Raw genomic sequence first — 21,454 nt, 5'->3', positions numbered from 1 at the left:
GCTGATTTCTCATTTAACTCTTGAATAATGAGATTTCACACCCCACAGAGGTGTCGGTGATTCAGGCGTCTGGCAAAGCTGATCGTTTTTAATTTAAATTATGCAATGAGCTGGCTGAGACCCTACCTTTTGTCCCTGCACATCTGTCGTGATGTGATCGGCTTCCCCATCCTCAATCTCCCCCATCTTCACGACACTGACTTCTATGGTGCCAACGACTTTGCCACCATCTGAAGTTCTGCAATCAAAAATAAATGAAACGGAAAAGTAAGAATCTTCTCTCACCTCGAATTACAGTAGTCTCCCCTCACCCCGGTTTCGCTCTCTGCAGTTTTGGTTACCCGCGATCAACTGTGGTCTGAAAATATTAAACGGACAATCCCAGAGATAACCAATTCGTAAGTTTTAAAAGCACACGTAGTTTCGAGTAGTGTGATGAAATCTTGCACAGTCCTGCTCCATCCTGGCCAGGATGTGAAACCGCACTTTGTCCGGCAAATCCATGCTGTATGTACAATGCAATGAGGTATTTTGAAAGAGAAAGAGAAAGACATGTTTGCATAACTTTTACTAAACTATATTTATATGTAATTGTCCTATTTTATTATTAGTTATTGTTCTTAATCTCTTACAGTGCCTACTTTATGAAATAAACTTTATCATAGGTGTGTACATGTAGAAAAAACATAGCACAGTATATTTGCGGTCTCAGGCATCCAATGGGGGTCCTGAAAAGTATCCCTCACGTATATGGGCGGAATGCTGTATGTCCAAACATGTTTGTTTCAGAAGACCATTAACACTGCCATTGACTTCATTGATTTTAATTAAACAAATCTGCTTAAAACACATCAAAACATGTTAATGTTGGTGTTGTTTTAATTTCAAAAGAAAATTAACCATGAATTTGCGAGGTAAGTGCATGGAATGCCAAAAAATGACTTTATGAAGGTGAAAAGTCCTCAAGCCTGGCTGTTCAGAGTGACCTCAGTGTTGTGGATCAGGGCCCCAGGTGGCAACCTCTATACCTCTACGACAACATAAACCACGACCCTTACACCAAGTGTGCGGGATACTGTGCACATCTATTATAGAAACTACAGCTGAATCAAATGGAAAAGAGTATAAACACCCTATATGCCTCTACGACTGGGCCATGGGCTACAAAATCTGATTTCGTACCTTTTCCCTCACATCATTTTTCTTCCTAAGAGACAGGCAAAGAAAATTCTCTTCCAGTAAGCATGAGAAAGTTAAGGTACATGCAGAGCAGAAATTAATCATAGAGATCATTTAGTACAACCCATTAGTTTTTCAGATAACAAAACAGGACTCAAAAAGATGGAGAGGCTTGCCAAAAGTAACAGAGTGGCAGAACTGGATACCCAGATTTCTATATCTTCAAGTTTGTTGTTCATTGAATGACTCTTCTCTATTCAATGATGATGATAATTTTATTATTAAGATTTTCCTCATCATCACTGTCTTCAACATATAAATTTTATGGTTGACAATAACAATGAAAGCTAAAAATAAATTTAATAACTACCATCCTGTAAGATTCTCTAATTTTTTTCTCTTGAAAAGAAAATATACAGAAAAAATGATACATCAAACATTATCACATATAATATTTTTCCTTGAACCTTATTTTGAAAATAGGAAGCAAGCCCATAGTTATGATGTGTTGCTGTAACTTCTAATTGACTAACCTTAGTTTTCTTAAGTCATGTTTTTTCCTGAAATTTTGTTTTTTTTAACTGAATACCAACACTGTCCTTCTTTCAACCAATTCCTTCTAACTTTCACTATTTTATTATTAGAGGTGCTAGAAAAAAGAAATGGGGAAACTAGTATAAGTAGTTTATCAAGGTGCTAATTAAAATAATGAATAAGTTTTTAAGTAACAATTATGTTACTAGATCATGAATTATATTTTTAAGAAAACTGGACTAGAACATACATACACAGCTAATGTCATAATGCAATAAAATAAAGATTATATACATTTTAAAAAGTGATTTTCTTGTTAAACAGCATATTAAGATTCCTTACTAAAATACAAAACAAGATGTTTCTTGGCAATTTTAAAATCAGTGTAAATCATACTATTGACTCAATAATTTGAAATTAATATAGAAAACTTAAATCATTCATTGCAAAGAAGATGTATCTATGGATGACAGTATGTGCTGTGATTTTGTGAATAACTATATTAGCTCCAGTTCTGGAAAGGTTTTAAATAATTTATTATACCATTTCCCAGTTGAAAATGGCATAATACGGTGTCATAAGTTATGATGTGGCATATCTCTGTACAATTCTTCAGTAACTGACACTTAAATAAAGAGTTTATTAATAAGAACCTTCATTGGCACTACTCATAATTTTTTCTAAGCGATTTGCAGACTCCGAACTGATCATTAATAGCAATTAAAGATACCTGTTTCTTCTCATAATAATTGCTTTAAAATTTTTATTTGAACTAAGCTAGCTTAATATAAATCCCATGTACAAAAGTCTAATTTTTTTTTCCTTGAACTAAACCAAATAATGCACGTAATAATTTGAAACAGAAGACAGGCTTTCAACAGCCTCTCCCAGGACTGGGTAATAAACTGATATAGGCCATAATGGTTGAAAGTATGAACTCAGGAGTTTGAGCTGTTTGCCAGGTGCATGACCTTGGGCAAGGAACTTAGCCATGTAAAACTTTCTTTGTGAAAGGAAGATGACAATATCTTGGTTGTAAGGATCACATAACTGTCATGCTTTATATAAAGTGCTCAGCACAATGCCTTATGCAAGATAGATGCTTCTTCCTTCTCCTCTTCCGGTTCACCCCAGAAGAGTAGCAATAGCAGAAGTAGCAGCAGCAACAGAATTACTATTGTTATTAATGCATTATATATTATATTTAATTTGATTCTCTCCAGAAATATTTTACTAAAATAGGAATCAAAGATTACAGAAAAAGATTATAAGATCTCATGACATATGCATTTCAGCAATGATCAAGTGCTTATTAGAGACACAAAGCCTTAGTAATAATAGATGCTGTTATAAGGCTTACATTCCTAATAGTGCAAAGAACACAAGTTTATAAAAGATTACAATGACAGCGAGCATTTCAAAAGTGCCAGTGTAGATGACTGAGCAGTGTACTGTGGGAAAAAGCTTCTAAACCTAGTTCTAAATATTCCCTTTAAAAAAGTATCTGGCTACTTTTTAAATAATTTTTATGCCTTTTGGCTTTCCTACTTACCCTTATCTCCTATAGGCTTCCATCTAGTTCCAGAACAAAATCTAAGCAAGGAGCTTGATGAGTACCGACACTAGAGGGATTCTAGAATCAATTCCCCCTCGCCAAGCCAATTTGGATAGGACATTGTGAGTATCCTAAAGCATGCCTCTTCATATGAGTTTTGTGGGAGACAGAATGGAGAATCTGGGTTATAAAATAAAAAAAATTGAACTTAAAATACCCAAAAGCATGGTTCACCCTGTCAGTGAACTGATACTGAAAATGTAGAGCAGTTTCTTATTTATTCTGTATCAATTTACCGCACACAGAGAAAGGATATTCAACGCTTCTTTCCAATCAGGAGAGTCACGATTGAAATATTTATGCCATGTCCCCGAAGGCTGTTTCAAAGACCATATCATAGAAATTTAGAAAAAAAAAATCACTCTTAAATGCATAATTATGCTTTCAACCCATCAAGTTGGGGAGGCTAGTAATAATAACTTAGCCATTATTCATCACCAAAATTCTGAATTTTATGTAATTGAAAATTCATGATATCTATATGAAAGATATATCGTAGAGTTGTGGACTCAGCATCAAGAAACCCAAGTACTACCTCCAGCTCAGCTGCTAACTAGCTATGTGATCAAGGACATACCACTTCGATTCTCTGGATTTCAGTTTCTTTTAATGCAAAACAAAGAGTCAGATTCTAACAGCTATTCTACAACGTCAGCACTCAAACCCCACGCTCTCTAATCACTCCCATGACTCCTCCGTATGATTCTGTCATACGCTGGACTTCCATGATATGATTCCATCAGAGGCACTAATCATAGGCTGTTACATTCTCAGGAAAAATCTCAGACACCTTCTAGCCTCTCGTCCTCACTCCTCACCTTCCTGTGCAACATTCCCGCAAAACGAAACAAAATGCCTGCTAAACTTCGGAAGAAACTTAAAACTTATAGTCCAATAAAAGAGCTGGTTTTCCTTATTATATCCAATATACACATATATATTTTACTGGCATTATAGCAACACATCTTGGTATTTTTACAAGGATACACATTTGACTGAACCAAGAAACACTTTCCTAAAAATTTATATGGCAATAAAAATAGGCTGTAGTAATAAATAATTATTTTAATCTCTATGAGGGGAAAAAAAACTAAGCCATTTCAAAAAGTCTATTGCCAGGTCATTACCACATTAATGCAGAGAGCTGCAGAGAAGTAAAAGATGGAGAGTTCACGGCCGCTATAGTATTTCGATCACAACATCATGTTCCTATTTCCTTCAGCAGATACACTTAAATATTTAACCATGCCAACAAGATAGAAGACAAAGAGGAAAATTTCAGCAACACAAATCTATACTCCCTTCTCACTTAGGTTTCCAGCATGCATTATACATTAGTGATTACGGTTCTTTAAAATCTGCCTTTAAAATAACTCTCCTAATGCTTCCTAATGAAAGATTCGATCTCATATGCAAAAACATACAAACATTTTTAGAAGACTGAACAAAAGAGGATGTGAGACAGACTTCTAACAAAGGACAATTAATTGACATTCTTCCTCTAAATTTCTTCACCACTTACCTCACCATTCTCAGTAGAGCAAAAAAAAAAAAAAAAAAAAAAAAAAAAAAAAAAAAAAAAAAAAAAACCAAACCAAAACCAAAACCAAAACCTTCTAGAAATGTCAAATAAACAGCAACATGTAAATAACTCTTCTACTCTGGAAATGCCACAGAGATACACACCAACAAATGACTCTGTAAACATCCAGGGAAAAACGTCATTAGCACTGTCAGTCTTTGTGAATATCAAGGAGGCCTAGAGTATGCACCGGAATTTTCAGCTGTGAGAAGTGCTTTTTGCATTTAAACCATTTGGATGCAACTGAGAAATGAAAATGTTACCTGGTCACAATATAAACAAAGGCCATAAGCAAGCAAACGGAGTTGGTGAGTGAGCAAGTGAGTGACATGCACCCTGGTGAACTTTCTGGTGAATACATTTATCTGGCAATGCTAGATTTACTTAGGGCTCACAATCATGAGAGTTCTATTTAATAAACATACTTCTATTCCAGCTGAAATTCATAAATGTAAGAAGCCATATAATACTTTCAAATTAGAAATCGAATAAACTTTTCAGTAGTTCTTAATATTAGACCTTACACGCTCTCAAGCTTAGTCCTTGGCTTTCTCCTCTTTTCTCATATAAGCTGGACTTTAGAAATTCCGTCCATTATTATGGATTCAACTATCTTTTCTATGAGGATTTACCACAATTCTATATTCCCTACACTTTTCTGATTTCCTGATCTAAAATGTCCTTTTCCTTAGTCCTGGTATCATCATTTTACATTTTATAAGCTTGAAACCTAACTTTCCTTTTCCTCAAACCTCAACTCACTCACACCAATAAATAGCAGATCATTCTCCAAAGACCAAAAACCACACAATAGTCCATCTCTACTTCTGCCTTGCCCCTCCCTTCCAATAAGTCACCACATCCTACTGGTTCTTTCCCAACAATGTTTCTTACCCATGTTCCACCCCAACAGCAATACCTCAGTGAGCTTCACCACCTGTTACGTTGAAATCGAAGAATCTACTTCCCATTGTCCAGTATCTTTCTCTTCCATTCCATCCATGTCAGGTCGTCTTCTTAAAGCCCTGTTGTCACTATTTTATTTGCCTTCCTGTTAAAAGCCCTGATAATTGGCAATGCCTACCCAGTGTGTCTGAGGTATACCTATTTTCAAGGCCTTACATCGGGACTTGTCAAGAGTTATGGACGGCTCAGTATCTTCGGTTTGAATTGATCCATATCATCACACACCATTAAATAATGGAGTATGGTTTAGTGGAAAGTCCAGTGAACTTTATTAAAGTTCTTGGTTATGGTGTTGGCTCTTTATAGTAAACAGCTGTGTGACCATGAGCAGGCAACTCGGCCTCCATAAAAGTTTCTCAGCTATAAACTATGAGGATCATAAACAATCATGGTCATCTCACAAGATGATGTGACCAAAAATAAAATATCTTAAGTTTAAATATAAAAATGCTTCAGTGTATGGTAATGAGAACTATAGTTACACAGTCTGGGCCACAAAACTGCAATAACGCATCACAGATCCGTTGACTATCCATTTTAACTGGCTTGTAGATTCCTCTTTGCTGCTAAATATAATAATATTCAAATACGAAAAATTTTCCCAATAACATTAGCTAAAGCAAATCTTTCCTTCCTTGTGACTCTATTAATAGATAGATAGATAGATAGATAGATAGGTGATAGATAGTAAGTTATATTTGGAAATTTTTTCAGTGTTAAATGTAAAATACACCATCTCCTTGAATGTAAGAAATATCCTGTCAACAAGGTGAGAAAACATGATTGATATCTCATAAACATTTTTGTCAGGATTCAGAGGTGATCAAAGTAATGTTAAAATGAATAGGACACCATGATTTGCCCATTGGTAGATAAAATGTTGCATCTAAGATGAAGTGAGCACACTGCACCCTGTCGCATCCACTGAATGCAGCGATAAAACCTTGACCAAATGTACAGAGCAGCTATTTGAAGACTCAAAGTAATTAGCACCAGGCAAAGAAAATCCGAATTTTAAATGCCACTGAACCAGCAGTGAGTTTACCACTTGTTCCCCTCTGGTATCTCCTGACCTAGAGGTGGGCACTGGTGTAGACAGACAGCTCCAGGAGAAGTCCTTTCGTTCTGGCTGGAAGAATAGGAAAGAGCTCTCTTATCACTCAGAAGAATGGGGAAATTTCTTTTCTTTTTTCTCCTCTCTCATGCCCTAGGCCCCAAGTAACCCAGTGGCAGCAGCAAGGGCCTACAGGAGCCTAAAACTGTGAGGGAGGAAAAGTTCCTCTCTGAGTTGTGATCCCAAGGGTGTGGGGTGAATGCCCTTTAGTTTTTATTTCTCTTTCTGTTCTCCTGCCTCTTGGCCCCAGAAGAGGGTGCAGCTGCATGAGAGAGAGGAAAAAACAAAAATCCAGCATTCTTGCGGGAGGATCAAAAAGGGAAGCCACAGGAAACAAATGTGCCAGGAGAGTGTGAAAAAGGAGCTCAGAAAAGAGACTTTTTGAGGTTGTTCATGAAGTCTTTGGCTCACCCCAAGCTGTGAATGTGTGGATCTAAACAGCATATCAGAGACTTTGGGAAATAATCTATGGACTAGACCATTCCCGAGGTACCAGACTGCCACCTGGGTGACGAACATGAGGGGCAGGTCTGAATAGCACTGCAAAAGTTTTGAAAACAGAAGTGCAATTGAAACTACAAATTCTATAGGATACAAGATCAATATACAATTATCTAGTATTGAATAATTAGAAACTGAAATTATATATCATTTATGATAAGTCACAAACAAACACAGTGCTTAAGCAGAAATCTAAGAAAAATATACAAGATCCGCACGCTGAAAACTACAAATGCTGATGGAAGAGATCAAAAAAGGTCTAAAACAAATGGAGAGACATAATGTGTTACTATATTGGAAGACTCGACTTTACAAAGATATCAATTCTTCCCAAATTGGTCCATAGATTTAATGCAATACCAATTAAAATCCCAGCAAGGTTTTTTGTAAATATTGACAAGCCGATTCAAAAAGTTGGGAAAAGTGGCAAAAGAAATAGAATAGCCAAAATAATTTTGAGAGCGAAGAACAAAAATAGGGAATTACAGCTATTGATTTTAAGGTTTGCTGTAAATCTACAGTAACCAAAACTGTGTGGCATCGGTGAAATGAAAGATATCTTGATCAATGAAACAGAATAGAGAGGCAATATGGCCAATTGGTTTTTCACAAAGTTACAGTCAATTTAATGGAAAAAAAAATTAGTTCTTTCTATAAATTGTATTGTAAACATCTATTTGGGGGGAAAAAAATGAACCTTTGCTTAAACTTCACAACTGAAACAAAAATTAAAAAGGTTCATAGGCCTAAATGTAAAACATAAAGATATAAAACTTTAAAGAGAAGACAGAGGTAGAAAATCTGCATGAACTGGACTTGGTATAAGTGCTCTTAAATATGACACCAAAAGCATGGTCTAAGAAAAAATTATAATAATCAACTAAACTTCATCAAAATTAACATTTGCTCTGTGAAAGATATTGCTACATGAATGAAAACAAGCTATTGACTAGGAGACAATATTTGCAAATCATGTATCTGACAAAGAGCGTGCATCCAAAATATATAAAGAGCCCTCAAAACTCAAAAGAAAATGAACATCATCAATGGCCAAAGTTGAATAGACGTGTCACAAAAGAGGCTATACAGAGAGCAAATAACCCACGGAAAACTTCAACATCATTGGTCATTAGGGAAATGGTCATTAAAGGCACTGTGAGATGCCACCAAATACTTGTGACTGGCTGGCGAGGCTGCAGAGCCACTGAAACCCTCAGGCACAGCTGGTGGGGAAAACAGCACAGAGGTTTCTTCGAGAGTACAGAGTGCAACATGCACATACTATATGACCCAGAGGTCCCAATCCTACGTATTCACCGTAGAGAAATGAAAACTTAAGTTCTCAGGAAAACCTACATGTGAGTATTTTAGCAGCTCCATTCCTAATCACTGCAAACTGCAAACAACCGAAATATCACTTAATGCGAATGGTTAAACAAACCGTGACACATCCACACTGTGGAATACTACTCAGCAATTTAAGAAAACTATTGATACACGCAACAACTTGGATGAATTTCAAAGGCATTCGACTTGCATGAAAAAGCCAGTCTCGAAAGAATATCATACTTTATGATTCCATTTATCTGACTTTCTCAGAAAGAAAAAGGTATGGTGATGGAGAACAGATGTTGGCTGCCAGGAGTTGGGGTGGGTGGAGGCATGAATCATAGGACAGCAGGAGGGAGTGTCTTTGTCATGATGAAACAGCTCCGTATCCTAATTGTGGTGGCGGTTACAGGAATCTATATGTGTGTTAAAATTCATAGGACTGTGCAACACTAAAAAGTCAATTTTACTTACGTTAATTTACAAAATAGAGCAAACGAGAAAGGACTTAAGCCTTTTTTCTGATAATAAACTAATAGCAAACAAAAACATCCATTGAATCTGGGACTACAGAAACCAAATTATTAAAAGATTATCCTCTTTCATATGAATGAAATCTTCTAATTTCTGTCAACGTTTATTTGCAATGGCAAAGCCAATGTCGATTTATCCCATGCTTTATGCTTTCAAAATATCTGTAGACATAGAAATGCCATCCATACGTGAGAGACAAAATTTCCTGTCTGAACAACGAGGAGCATTTCATCAGAGACTGAAGAAGAAAATGCTCACGTGGGAGGTGGGATAAATTTCTCAAGCCAGTGACTCCTGTTCATGGGATAAACCAATGGACTGCCTGCTGTCTATAATTACTCATGTTTAGGCCTATAAAGAGAAATTGTTGTTAAGGCTTTTTGCCGAGTTTATTTATTTTATTACATCTATTTGTTTTAATTTTTATTTTGAGTAAGAGAATAAAAAATATTGAGAGGAAAACAGACCTATATGTATTAAGCAGAGACCATTGGGAGAGAAAGGAAATAATAGCAGGAAATAGAAATTATAGAAGGTTATACATAGATTTGTCTGACTTACTTTTAGACATTTTTTTGAGAGCAAAATATTTATACATTTTAATACAGTGCAAGCAATCTTAATAGATATTAAGCGAAACTTGTTTTTAATAAAAAAATAGGCATGATTCTACAGCAGAAACTCTTTATATGAATGGCTTGCGAATGTCACAAAGCCAATCAAAATGCTCTTAGACACTTAGAAAACATTCCAAAGATAACAGGCATGGTGATTTAAAAGCCCGAATTATTAAATAATTACTATTAAATACTAGTGATGGGTCAGTATTTAATATTCAAATTTTGAATTATAAATATTTTTATCAGTTTTTATATTTTTGTTTGCCAGATTTTTAATAATACAAAATTATGCAGAGGTATTTTTTAAAAGCTATTAATAAAAGGTCAAAGTTATACAGTGTATGAACATAATTTAGAGTATAATGTATTTCAAACTGGTATAGTAAGAAATTCATTATGCTTTAAATCGCACAATGAGGCATGCACTTGCAATCCAAAACAGAGCAATTCTTAGTGCCTATATTTTTATGCTTAATTGCTTTTGGATTTGTTCTAAATTCTTCTGTCATTAAGTTAGAAAACCTTGTGGTTTAAAAAGTATTTTTCTTTATTCTCCTTTAATAGGACAACTTTTTAACCAGAAAAGAGTTTCTAAATTACAATATTCCATAGGAATATAAAAATAAAGTCAAAATAACAGAAAATATTAATTCAATTACGAACGTTCAGCAAGCACCTACTGTGTTATAAGCACTATTCCATGCATAAGAACACAACAGAGAACAGCACAAGAATCCCTAGCCTTGTGGAGCCTGAATTCTAGTGGCAAACAAATCAATGATACATTAGGATATGGTTAATGGCATGGGGAAAGATTGAGCAGAGTAAGAGGGTAGATGAGTGCTGGTTTGGTGTTGCTACTTTATATTCAGTGGGTGGGAAAAGCCTCTCTAATAAGACGCCATTTGAACAAACGTACGAAGGAGGTAAGGATCTTGGGGAAAGAATATCTTTCAGGTAGCTATGGTCCTGAGGCCTTGGAGTAGAACACGGTCCTTATATTCAGGAAGAGCAAAGACAGCAATGTGGCTAAAGCTGAGTAGGTGGGGAAGAGAGGACTGAAAGGCTAAGCCAGAAAGGTAAGTATTAGTTTTCTATTTCTGTGTAACAAATGACCGCAAATTCAGTGACTTAAAACCACATCACTTATTATCTCACAGTTTCTATATATCAGATGTCTCGGCCAGGTCCTCTACTCAGAGTCTCACAAGCCTGAAATTAATATGTAGGCGAGCTGCATTCTCACATGGAAACTCTAGAAAGAATTCTCTTCCTAGCTCATTCAAATTGTTGGTAGAATTTATTTCTTTTTGGCTGATCGACTTAGGTCACCCTCTTTTTATTTTTTATTATTATTATTTCTTTGCTATTTATCAGCCCCCCTCAGGTTCTTACCATGTAGCATAAGATGGCGGTTTGCTTTTTCAAGGCCAGCAGGAGAAGTTCTCTCTCCAGTCTGATAAGATGGTGTAAGTCTGATACCTCAGGTATCCGGTGAAGAACGTGATTTAAGCGGGGAGCGATCCACAGTGCAGATACGCCAAGGAAGAGGAGCATCAAAAATATCCATTGGATTTAACATGGAGGCTATTCGTTCTTGATCACAACAGGAGTTATTTAGGTGGAGTAATAGGGATGAAAGCCTGATGAGATTAGGTTCAAGAGACAATCAAAGGAGAGAAAGTAGAGTAAGGAATGGTTCTTCTCTACGGAAAAGCAGGGCAATGGAGTATAAGTTAGAAGGAGATGTGGGAGGTTTGGCAGCATTTTTTATGCTAATAGACATGATCTAGTACAGAGGAAATAATTTATGATACAAGAGTAAGAAGGGATAATTGCTGGAGTAATATCTTAGAATCTAAAAGACGAGCAGGGAGACAGACTTTAGACATGAAGCAAAGTTCATCCATAATAACAGGAAGGAAGGCAGAGTAGATGCTGGCAGGTTGGCAAATAAGGCGTGGGAAATTGTCAAATTCCTTTTCTCAGTGAAATAGAAACTGGATAAATCAGCTGAGAATGAGGAAGAGGGGAGATGTTTTGGAGATGCTGGGAACAAGTTGTTGTAAAATTATGATCCAGGAGAATGGGAGGGAGGCAAATAGACCAGGGAAGTCTAGTCAGACTGGAATGGTAGTGAAGGTGCCCATGAAGTTAGGGGTCATGAACTCTAATGAAACCTATAAGCATGGAAGTCAGGTTATCCTAGCCCACTCAGCTACAAGGATGCAAGTGTTTATCATCTATCTATCTATCTATCCATCCATCCATCCATCCATCCATCCATCCATCCATCCATCCATCCATCCATCTGTTTTACAATTCTCACTGATGAACCATGCGATCTCAACTGGATGAGAAATAAAAAGTAGATATGCGGAGAGGGCTGTGAACGGTACAGACATGACTTTATAATCAATGACTCACGATAATCAAGGAGCAACTAGAAGGAGTATACTGGAAAGATATGAGATAGAAATCAGAAAATAGAATACTTAATATTAAGACTCTAGAGGGGTGGGATTAATGACAAAATCTAGGGAATGACCATGGGAGTGGGTTGTGAAGTAGGGTAGGGAAAAGCCTGAAAGGCCGATGAATTAAAAGAATCAGCTAGGTGGCTATGGAATGACAAGATACATAAGAGGGGCAGTGCTGAAGAGAGACAAAGTGAACTGCAAGTTAAAACCCTCATGAAATGAGGGGAGGTGACATCTTTAGGTCATCCCAGTAATATGGAGAATCCAATGGTATGTGTGAGGCCATTGGCTTCAACCCAGGGCTGTTTTCACAGCAGGTATAAAGGGCAGCCACATGGCGGGGCTGCAGGAGAGACATCCAGCTTCTAATTAAATAAAGAGAAATGATCGAGGATAGGGATTGGGGCTGAGGAGACACCTCAGGTATCAGAAGAGGGTTGGGAAACAGGGGCAGAGGGCACTAGGGCCACAGAAGGGAGTGGACAAACAAAGAAAATAACGGGCAGCCATGTGGATGAAGGAGTTCTGTGAGGTGACCAGTCGCCTGAGAATGAGTAATGGTTATTGCCACAATAAGGAAACTCAGTTTAGCTAGGCAATATATGCTCGGGTAGACAAGGAAGCACTAATTGTAAAATACTATAAAACCTGAAATTTCCCATTTCCTGATTTTAACTTGTTTTGCTACATAGGTTTAACACTGCGTTACTAAATCACATGGTAATTATTTTAGAGGTCAAACTGTGACTGATTTCACAGTTAAAGCAGTCTAGCTAGAACAATAAAAATTTCTACAGAAAGTTTTGTTAAAAGGAAGAAAAGTAATTAAAGAAAAGTTCAAGACACTCTGCTATAAGGAAACAATATATTGCTTTTATTCATGCTAAATAGAATCTGAAGATCAGCAGGAATAAGTCTAATGTCTTGCACCAGTTTTTCAACATAAAATGCGTGAGAAAGCCAAACTTTTAATCTAAATATCTCCCTTTTAAAGCATTGTTTTAAATTTTCTGATTATAAGAGAACATATCTACCACATGTCTAAAAAAGAAACCATGTGAGAAAAAGAATAAGTTTTGGTATTCAGCAGGCTGAGGTTCTCACAGGAAGCAGAAACAGTAAAAATTAAAAGTCACGGGATGAAAAAAATTTTCAATTCAAGAGTGAATGCTATATATCCTTGTGTGAAGTTTTGAGAACTGAACTGAAGTTTGTGTTCCAAATAAAACTTTTAATAGCTTTAAATAACCCTGGATGCAGCTACTTTCTCTTTTATTCTAAGATAAACTCCTCAGAACTCAGTACTGAATAAAATTGGAGAATGCTTGAGCAGAAAGTAATCTTAAGTATCATCCAATTCATTTGGTAGAAACTAAGGCCCAGAGAGGTTACGTGAAAGACTCAAGGCCACATCATGAGTCATCAGCAGTGCTGAGATTTGTCCAAGAAGGAATCGGAAGGCTGATTTTTTAAAAACTTATTTCTGAAAACCAAAAGATGAATTAATGGTAATTTGTTTATTTATTTGTTTACTTACTTAGCTGCTTGGGCCATAAGTAGTAAAGTTACCCACAATTTCTGTCTGACTTGCCTACATATCAGAGGTTCCCATGACCCCCTTTTTGGATTGGATCACTTGCTGGAATAGCTCACAGAACTCAGCAAAGCACTTACGTTCACCAGTTCTTTACATTATAAAGGGTATCATAAGGAATACAGATGAATGGCCAGATGACAAGATACATAAGGTGAGGTCTGGAAGCGTCCTGACCTTCCAGGAGCTTCTGTCTTCATCTCTTCATGGGTGTGGAGCCAAAAGTTCCAAGCTTCTAATCATGTCTTGGTCTTTCTAGTGACTAGCTCCCACCCAGGAGCTCAAATGTCTCCTGCTCAAGAAAAGACTGGGTCGCTTAGAAAGCAATTTCCTCAGACCTTTGGAGCGGGCTGTTGGGAGCTAAACTAAACCATTATAATTTTATGAAGATTTTTCAGATAAGAACAATAAACTTATTGACCAAAATTGAAGTACAAAAAGATCTACTTCCTGGAATAATATGTCTCGTTAATGGTAAAATTTAGATCACGGTTCTTAGGAGTGATGTGACTTGGTTTCCAGTCTCAGCTAATGTGACAGGCAGTCTACGTGGCCATCCTACAGCCTGCACTGTAACTTCATGAATCAGCTATGCAGTGATTATTAATGTGCGTGACTCAAAATAGAAGGGGAAATTCTTTCCCAGGATAAGTAACCATGTGCAGTTATACAATTACTTGTTCTCCATTCTAAGTCTCTTCTCTAGTTTCAGAGTTGTCTGGGATTCTATTCTTAAAATTAATTTTAGAAGGAAACTCTCCTTATCACTAGGAAATTCATTAGCCTTCCTTTCAGACTCCATCTCTCTGTAGGGAAGGCATTATGTAAAAAGCTTGTAAAAATTTAATTGAGGAATGAGCCTGTGGGGTATAAAAAAGGAAAAACACTCTCCAAGAAATTTTATATATATATATATATACCCACACACATATACACACACATATATACATATATATATATATTCCTGTTATTTATTCACCTTAGCTCTGAAACACAAAGAAAATTATGTCACTTCATTTCAAGTTCATAACTAGCATTTCTGAACTCAAAGAATTTATAAAAACAGTCTCTGAGAAAAAAATCTATAATTTCATAACAAATATTATGAAACCAGTTATATCTATTTTTTCCATTTTCCCCTCGCTGGAGCCTTAAGAAATCCTTTATCATCTCAATATATTTTTCAAATGAACTTAGCGAAAAAGGTAAAATCACTCAAATAGTATTTCCTTCAAAGACTAGTGGGCGTTTGAGGAAAGCAGAGATGGCATGAAAGAAAGAGTAGGTAGTAAACTTATTTTCCCCCTATTTAAGTATAAAGGGACCCTTTACTTTAAATCTGGCTTATGAATCCATAATTTAAGCTCATCTCAGTGGTATTATTATCATTAGTAGACATATGGGGAAATTAAAGCAAAGTAATTAACTCCTGGTGACAGTAATGAAACTCTAGCTTCCCCCACGTTACAATCACAGGCTTAACCTTAAAGTGCTTTAAAGGCTCTGTCATTTGGTCATGGAAGCAATGCATTTCTACTAGAACTAGAAATTAGTCTCAATAGGTGAGAAATTTAGTGTTAGTTGGAAGTGTGCCCAACAAACAAGCAAAGCCAAGCATCCTTGGAAAACGTCTCTCCTATTTACTGTGTAAATCCCTGGAAAATCTTCAATTTGATTCTAGATAAGAGAAAAATAATCCCCACTATACACCATTACTAAGTTGAGGACTGAAACTTTTAATCCTGCTTCGAATTAGAGAGTCTGCAAAGATGTTGAGAGAAGATAAAAATAAAATAAAATTTAAGTTATCTGCTCAGGACTTTGATGGATGGATGAGGATTAGACCAAGTTTATTATGGCACTTTAAATTTGTTTTTATAAATCAATTTTTATATTAGGTCTTAAAGGGAATGTGTTTATTTTCCGATTTATATATGTGAACATCAGAAAGAAGTAACATTCAGCATATAACTAAGAATGAATTTGGTGATTTCATTTGATATTTTAATAATGTAATATAGGCCAAGTGGTATTTATGTCAGGCCCAGTTAAACCTGCCTTCAATCATTTCTGTTAATTTAAAAAACTTTCTATGCAAGAGGATAAAATTGTCCCATCATATAACAAACTCATTGGTGCCACATGATATTATAAACAAGGCTCCTTAATTATCTAGTATTTTGTATTGAATACAATTGATCTTCCATAATGTAGGCTGGACCCATTGCTAGAGGTAACTACCCCGCATTGCAGCACAGCCTTGAGGAAAACACTTTGCTTATATTAGTATAAAATGTAATTAAGTAAAGCAAAATAAACTTGCCTATTCTCTTCTTATCTCTTATCATTTTATCTTTGATCCCTTCTTTCCCTTCTACCTTCATGAAATCGCATATCATTATTTTTGTGTATTTTGTTTCCCTATATTTCATCCATAAAATTGTATTCTTCTTCCTTTTCCTGACTCAATTCTTTATCTTACCGAAGACTTATTGCAAAGAATCACTTTGAGGCACTCCGTTACTATAAGACAGCCATGCTATGCCATAGAACAAGAGACATCAGTGAACTTCACTTAACGAGTTAGGGTAGAAAATCCTGGGCTAGAGCGTATGCTATCAGAAGGAATACGTTGTCAAGAGGCAGGTAATTGTCTCTGTTTTCTCCAGCATGATACCTCCAGCACAGTTCACTCATATTTATTAAGTAGAACAAAGTATAAATCAAAAAGCAAAGTCAAACCTCGTTGAAAACAGTTAAAAACAGTGCCCTTCTAGGGGTTGTTAGCTTCTGTAAGTTGGAGCCGAAATGACAAGTTCTGACCTGCTTCTTCGAGCCCCTACTTGAAAGCCTGATGATAGATATGTGGTCCTTTGGCCAGAGGAATAGAGGAGCTGATGGGAATCTGTGGTAAGGCATGGTGACGAGACCTTTTCACTGATATGCTTGGAGACTGCTGCCTCTCAGTTCTTAATGAGAGTAAATTTGGAGAATACCAGGGTTTTCTGAATGTATTTATTCCCTGGGCAAGGGATTCCACAAATGGAGGAAAAATAATTGGAAGGCAGTGTGGGGAAGAATTTAAGTTGCATCATCTATACATACAAACAGTGTTGTACTCTCTTGCTGCCCAAAGTTGAAAGTGAGCTCAAAACCACCAGACAAAAGGTTTCTAGAAAAATTCAGGGACTCTGACTTCACTTTTTTTTTTTTTTAGGTAAGTGTGAAGTGCATACAAGTTGCTATAAATGAGAAAGAAAATGGTGATTGGTGTCAAGGGTAATGTATGTGTCTACAGATGAGGCTGAAAAGCAGACTCACTGTCTCATACATCTCGGCGGAGGTTTTTGCATATGCTCATATTCAAGTCTTGCTCATTTGGAGGGGAGAGAGCGGGAAGGAATATAGCGTCCAAAATAGGAAAAAAGCATCATCAGATAAGAATTTTAGAAAGGATGAGTTGAAAATAACGGTTCTTAGTTGAAGCAAGAAAGGAAAAGGCAGCGCTTTCAGGGGAAGAGCTCAGTTCAGTTTGGGGTAGTTATAGCATTAGGTGATTGCGAAAATAAGTGTGTGTCCACTTATGCAAGCTTAAAAAATCTGTCAATGAACATAAAAGACATGGCATGTATTTTATCACTCTCTTCCCAGAATTATGTACCAATTTGTACAAATTTCACAAATTGGTGTGTACGTAAGGGATGGCCTGGGCATAAAACGCCATGCAGTTGGCAATGCCTGCGGACTTGTGATGGGAATGGGACAAACAGGGGTGAGTAACTGCATACGGACAGGGCATGTGTGTAGGTGTGGAGGACACGTATGTAGAAGCTAGCGTGCCTTGGAGTGAAGATCGCATGCCTGCCACATTAAAGAATATGCATATGGTAGGAAAAAGTGGATAAATACATACAGTCACTCATGTATTTCTCTGGAAAGTAAGTTGTTCTTGTTGTTTTAAATCAGCATTTTCTAAACTACGGAGCTGTGTTTCTTAGGACACGGCATCTGCCAAGCTGCAAAGAGGTGCTCCGTGAAGAAAGCGTCTTGTGTTCAAACTGCTGATATAAACGTGTCCAGAGCCGCAGAAACACAGGCCGATAATGATGAAAGTGACTTTGGTAAATACGGGCAAATCCAATACACAGTTTTCAGGTCAAATATAATTCCTTTCAGACCCAATCATTCCTGAAAATTATCTTCAAAGCTAAATTAGCTCTCAGACTTCTTAGGCAGGTAGGCCTTTGTGCACAGCTATGAATTCTATGCGATTTGCATTTTAAAAAAGGAAAGATTTCAGGCTTTTCTATACAAGTGGGGGAGCTTTTAAAATGCACTCTACCTATGTGTTGTCCCATCTGTGGCTGAAAACTCTACTTTGCAATCTGACAAATACAGCATCTTTTGAATAATGCAAATTAAGTGCTAATTGATTTCATGGTTACACCTACAGCTTTGTAAAAATGGATTAGGAACATAAAGAAAAATGCAGACTATACAACTGCAGAGCCATTTAAATTATAAACGAAAAAACGGTCTAGTGGAATGAATGGTAAATAATAATACTGATAATAAGTTTAACAGGGAACGAACATGATGAGCACCCGCTTTGCATCAGATACCACAGCAGATACACAACATAGATTGAGCATGATATGTCTAATCCTCACTTGAAAACGCACACACACACACCCTGAGGCAAGAGAACTCGTCAACAAAAAAAGAGAAAAATTATAGCTAGCATTTATTGAGCACTTACTATGTGTTGGGGACTGTTGTAAATATTTCACATTAATAATTCATGTCAGTCTCATAACAACTCACTGCTGTCTCCGTTTCACAAATAAAAAAAGCAATCGGCCATCCTGCTATGCGACAGAAAGCAAGCATGTGGGCTCAGGGATGTTTCTAAATAATGGGCTCTTTCGACTTTTCTGTTGTCCTCGCCTGATAATATTTGTATACTTTGCATTCTCTAATTTTACAATAAACCGATGTAATTTTAACAGTTACAAAAAAGTGGCTCACGTTAGAGCCTTTTGATAATTTTAAGCAGTAGTATTCCTAAAGGACATTAACACAGGTACATAAATGGATGTACTTGTATTAATTCAAATGCCCCTATTTCTGTGCTTGATGTCTCCCTTCGTTCTCACAGTCCAGTCCTGAGAGGTGTTACTTGAATTTACTTCTGTAGGCAGATTTTTACATATTCAGCAATAAAATGCATCAGTAAACTCTAAAAGCAATTGAAACTTGTCTGCGTTTATGAATTTCTGTCCTGAACTCAGTGCTATATTGCTAAAGTATTAAGCCAAAACAAATATTTTTTCTCAACACTACTGAGATGCTGCCTGTCCCAACCAAACAAAATGCTCTCCATATGCCTCTTGCTGGTATCTGTACCTGATAAGAAGCCATATCTGATGTCGGGGTGATTAAAGCTAGAATGCAGGTTTTAGGTAAGTGTCTATTCTTCAAGTAATAAAAACAGTATGTTTAGATCAAAGATTAAATCAACTTCTCTGCCATTGACCAATGGAGAGAATCACAGATGTCACATTTTAAGGAAAAAACCTCAACAAACTAAGCAAGCAAACTAAAAGGAAGCAAGGAAGACAATATTTATTAGAGCATTTTTCTCTAATGTAAGGAAGTGCATGGAACATCACTACATTTATTAATTGCTCAGAATCACCTGAGAGGGAGTTCATTACTACTTCCATTAATGGATGTTAAAGGGTAGACATGCCTGGGGGGAGGAGGGGACACAGTTGGTGACAGAGCTGGGATCTGAACCCAAGTCTAATATGAAAGTCTTATATCCCTTCCTCAGGAAAAGAAAGAGAGAAGATTTACAGTTAGACAAAACAGCTGCTTTCAAATGCAACCACAGAGAAAAGGCACAAGATTTGTTCTCCATCAATCCACGAAGGAGAGCTGGGACCACAGCAAGGTGCTGAAACTTAGGTTAAAATAAGGAATCCTTTTCTAACACTAACCTGTTTGAAAATGGAAGAGTGAGGGGCCCCTGCGTGAGGTCCTGCCACAATAGGGATCCAAGAAGAAGCTGAAGTGTCAAGGTTTCTTCTGATCTCTAAAATTACTTAATTCTAAGATTCTAAACAAAATATATATTCTCTAGGAAATCCTTGATATCAAGAATCCTTTTCTCCCAATCTCCATTTCTACCTTGTCTCAGCTGTGTGACCTGAGGAAGTCCAAATATTGTTTCTCAGTTTGCATATCCATGAAACAGGAATAAAATCATTTTCCAGGTAAGGTTATTAGAAGATCAAATACAATAAGATATTCGAAAGGCTAAATCGTAAAGCTCACATAGTGCTGGTTACTCCTTCAAACATGCCTGTGAGGTCTGAGTCAGTGTCAGGATCAGGAGAGGTGTCCTGGAGGTGCTTCCTGTCATCTTCACATGAATGACACCAAAAGCACAGAGGAGAAAGTTTTCCAGGCTATGAGGATCTTCCTTATATGTTTGCATCAATCATGAGTGTGCATTTGTTATTGACTTGCCTGTTGTCCTGCTTGTTCGCTCCCAAAGAAAAAACACAGTGTTCTTAGGAATTGCATTCAGGGTTTGTGATGTGAATTTTAGTAAATTCTATGCAAAAATCATTAATTTAAGTCAGCTTTTCACATGCCATCACATTCTCTAACTTTTCCATTGGTGCATTCAATAAAGTTTCATACTCTTCTGTTTTATAATTAATCATAAATATGCTATTCTCTCTCAAAAAAGGGTTGTTGGCCACGAGTCAATGTCTATTGACCTTATTTAATTTGGAAAATGTTTTAGATGTACAATAAGAATTAGTGTTGCGAAGCCATCAGAACTTTCTGCTGCAATCTTACTTTTTGGTACTTAAAATAGTTAACTGGAAGATTTTTAAAAGAAAATGAAATGTATTCAGAATATATAGGACTATTAAGATGCATGGATATGATTTTTTAAATCATCTCTGAAGTTCAAGTTGCTATTGATAAGAAAGATGTTACAGAAGTATTCAATCATATGGACAATTTTAAAAACACTATATCTGGTGATTAAAGTAAAAAAACTTACGTAACTTTTTTTTTGCATGCAGAAAAAGTGTAATGGTAGGAAATTAAAACTCTCAGCAAGTTTAATTCCATTCGAGTAGAAAAAAATTATCATTTAAAACTCTATTGTCAGTCTATGTCCAAGGTTGGTCTCGGCTTGTGGGGGTTCAGATGTGCTCAAAGGATTCCAGGAACAAATTTATTCTGATCCACTGCCCTGTGGCCTATGGAGCATGCCTGGGCCCCCATCGTGTGAGATGCTAGTGACAACTTCATTTCTTTATTACTCTGAGCACTCTTATGGAGAAAACTATATGTCATAGCTTAATGTGACTTCCCTTATC

The 21,454-nt window shown here is 36.6% G+C and overlaps 1 protein-coding gene across 5 annotated transcripts in view; it reads right to left on the bottom strand.

Annotated features, from left to right (window-relative positions):
- INPP4B (inositol polyphosphate-4-phosphatase type II B) overlaps positions 1 to 21,454 on the bottom strand; it is a 610,870-nt gene that overhangs the window by 178,459 nt on the left and 410,957 nt on the right. For all 5 annotated transcript variants that reach the window (XM_023519662.1, XM_011373754.2, XM_023519664.1 and 2 more), the window contains one exon: positions 127 to 238. In XM_023519662.1, coding sequence (XP_023375430.1) covers positions 127 to 238 — 112 coding nt within the window. The remainder of the gene's footprint in view (positions 1 to 126; positions 239 to 21,454) is intronic.

Source organism: Pteropus vampyrus, unplaced genomic scaffold (assembly GCF_000151845.1).
Source record: "Pteropus vampyrus isolate Shadow unplaced genomic scaffold, Pvam_2.0 Scaffold229, whole genome shotgun sequence".
NCBI classification, from domain to species: Eukaryota; Metazoa; Chordata; class Mammalia; order Chiroptera; family Pteropodidae; genus Pteropus; species Pteropus vampyrus.
The sequence above is the reverse complement of the archived record's forward strand: the minus strand, read 5'-3'. Positions and strand labels throughout refer to the sequence as shown.